General features: G+C 37.9%; 1 protein-coding gene across 1 annotated transcript; it reads left to right on the forward strand.

Moving 5' to 3' along the window:
- The first annotated feature begins 268 nt into the window (after window positions 1-268).
- On the forward strand, window positions 269-2,218 carry LOC116126896 (epoxide hydrolase A-like). The gene is made up of 3 exons (XM_031412578.1): window positions 269-739; window positions 898-1,142; window positions 1,975-2,218. The coding sequence occupies exons 1-3, from the start codon at window positions 269-271 to the stop codon at window positions 2,216-2,218; spliced, it is 960 nt and encodes a 319-aa protein (XP_031268438.1).
- Window positions 2,219-2,760: the final 542 nt, after the last annotated feature.

Genomic DNA, 2,760 nt, shown 5'->3' on the forward strand with positions numbered 1-2,760 from the left:
AAGTTAAATAATATTATGAGTTTTTGGGTATTTTACTGTTTAACTTTTTTGGAAATACTAAAAGTAGTATTCCCAAAATCCAACCACACGAAGCCAAACATTTTCAAGGCAATATTCTCAATTGGAAACTTGGGAAGGCCTATCAGCTAAATTTCCTCTCGTGATTATCGTCATCTCATTTTTTTCTCCCATTGTGACTGTTTCTCTCCTTCACTATAAGAACTGTTAAACACAAGATAAATAATTCAGACAAATAATCTAAGTTTCAATGGAGGGCATAGAGCACAGAATAGTGAAGGTAAATGGCATAAACATGCACGTTGCAGAGAAAGGCAAAGGCCCAATAATTCTCTTCCTCCATGGCTTTCCTGAGCTTTGGTTCTCCTGGAGGCACCAGATCCTGGCCTTATCTTCCTTAGGGTACCGCTGTGTGGCTCCCGACCTCCGTGGGTTCGGCGACACCGAGGCGCCGCCTTCGCAGACCAGCTACACGTGTCTGCATGTGATTGGCGACCTGGTTATGCTGATCGATGGGATTGCCGGCAAGGATGAAAAAGTATTTGTGGTGGGACATGATTGGGGAGCTTACATGGCGTGGTACTTGTGCCTGTTCAGACCTGATAAAATCGCAGCTTTGTTTAACACAAGTGTGGTGTTTAAACCCTTTGCGGGGAACATAAGACCTCTTGATGGCTGCAGAGCTTTCTTTGGTGATGACTATTACATCTGCAGATTTCAGGTTCTGTTGCTGCATCCTTATATTTTTTTTTTTTTTTTTATATCAGAGGAATTCCTCAGTACAGTAGTATCACTAATTTTAATTCCCGAAATATCAGGATTTTGTTTAAAGAGAGAAATCTAGCATAAATGGCTTATGATTGCGTTATGATATTGTAGGAACCAGGAGGGATAGAAGGTGAGATTGCAGAGCATATTGGTGTAGAGAGATTTATAAAGGGATTCCTAACATATAGGATTCCAGGTCCAATTTATTTGCCTAAAGGGAAAGGATTTGGGCATTTACCTGACACTCCAATTGTCTTACCCCCTTGGTTGTCAGAGGAAGATGTCAAGTACTACACCACCAAATTTGAGAAGACGGGATTTACTGGAGGAGTTAACTATTACCGCAACTTGGACTTGTAAGTTTCTTTTGCAACTGTGATTCAGTATTAGACCAACTTCATTTTTATCCTGTAATCTTTTCTAATTTGGTTGCTGAGATATTATGAAATTTTAGATATGCAGCAGCAGATACCATTATGTTATTCGGGTTAATGTTTATACACTACTAGTACTTAGCATCACAAATGTCATGTGTCAGTATCATCAATGGAGGTTATATTAATGCAATAATGCCATCTTTAAGCTTTTGAGTCAAGTTTTTTTCTTTAAGTGGTATCAAAGCTAGAAATTTCAAGTTTGAACCCCTCATCCCATAATTTTCTATTGAATTCCTTAATCTTTATTCTCGGACAAGGACTATTTATCAAATCCTACGTTACTAACAAAAAAGAATGAGATTCAATCATAAGGCTTGAGTTGTCTTATTTTTTTTTTTTGGATGAAGAACGCTTGCGTGAAGTTGAAAAGCAAAATTTGTGCGGGCTTTAATCCAAAACAAACAATGTCTATTCAGAACGTGAAGTCCATAAGAAGAGAGTTTGTCACATCTCACTTCGTTAGCCATTGAGTCTAAGATTCAATTTATAAGTTTTAGGTTTTTTAACTAATGGGACACGATTTGGATGAAGTAGGCATGCATGAAACCCAAAACCACCCAAAAACAAACCTATACGGGCTTGGGTCTAAACCGAACAATATCTACTCATTTAAACCAAAGATTCAACACATCTTATCTATTCTCTCTCTCCAAATCTCTGTTTGTGGGCAAAGTCCACCTTGTCTATGTAGGTTGCTCTTTTTTCTTTGTTATATCAAATTTTGGTTTACTAGTTTTTCTGAAAATTGCAGGAACTGGGAACTCGTACAATGGTCGGGAGGTAAAGTAAATGTACCAGTGAAATTTGTGGTGGGGCAGGAGGACCTGTGCTATCATTTACCAGGAGTGAAAGAGTATATTCACAATGGTGGATTTAAGAAAGATGTTCCGTTGTTGGATGAAGTAGTTGTAATGGAAGGAGCTGCCCACTTCATTCAACAAGAAAAGCCTCGGGAGATTACCAAACACATTTATGACTACTTTCAGAAATTCTGATTAGCCCTCCTGCTTTCTGGACTTTTTCTCAAATGTTATGTATGTCTATCACTGTTTTAAAACCCTGGATCGGACCGGCTGGTTTGATCGGTCCGACCAGGACCCAACAGCCTCTCCGGTCCGCTTCCGGTTTTAGGGAGGTTTTTACTATATTTCAAATTTATAGGGACTCATTGTAATTCTCTAAGGATGTTTTTAAATATGTCAAAACTTTAGGGATTAATTGGTAATTTTTTTGGTATTTTTAAAAATAAATAAAAATTTTAAGGACTAATTAAAATTTTTAAAGGTATTTTTGTAATATACTAAAATTTAAGAGACTAATATATGATTTTTTTTAAAATACATTTGTTGCTGATGTCACTAATCCACCGATCAATCCAACTGGTTGGACTGGTCAACCCGTGACCTGGTCACCTTATCGGGTCTCACACCACGTCGAGTTTTAAAACAGTGCTAAAACAATTATGTATATGCTCTACTTCTATGCACTGTTTTAAAACCTGACCCAAGCCTTGACCCGATCAAGGGCTCGGGTCTCG

The sequence above is a fragment of the Pistacia vera genome, unplaced genomic scaffold (genome assembly GCF_008641045.1).
Source record: "Pistacia vera cultivar Batoury unplaced genomic scaffold, PisVer_v2 Contig185, whole genome shotgun sequence".
Lineage (NCBI taxonomy): Eukaryota > Viridiplantae > Streptophyta > Magnoliopsida > Sapindales > Anacardiaceae > Pistacia > Pistacia vera.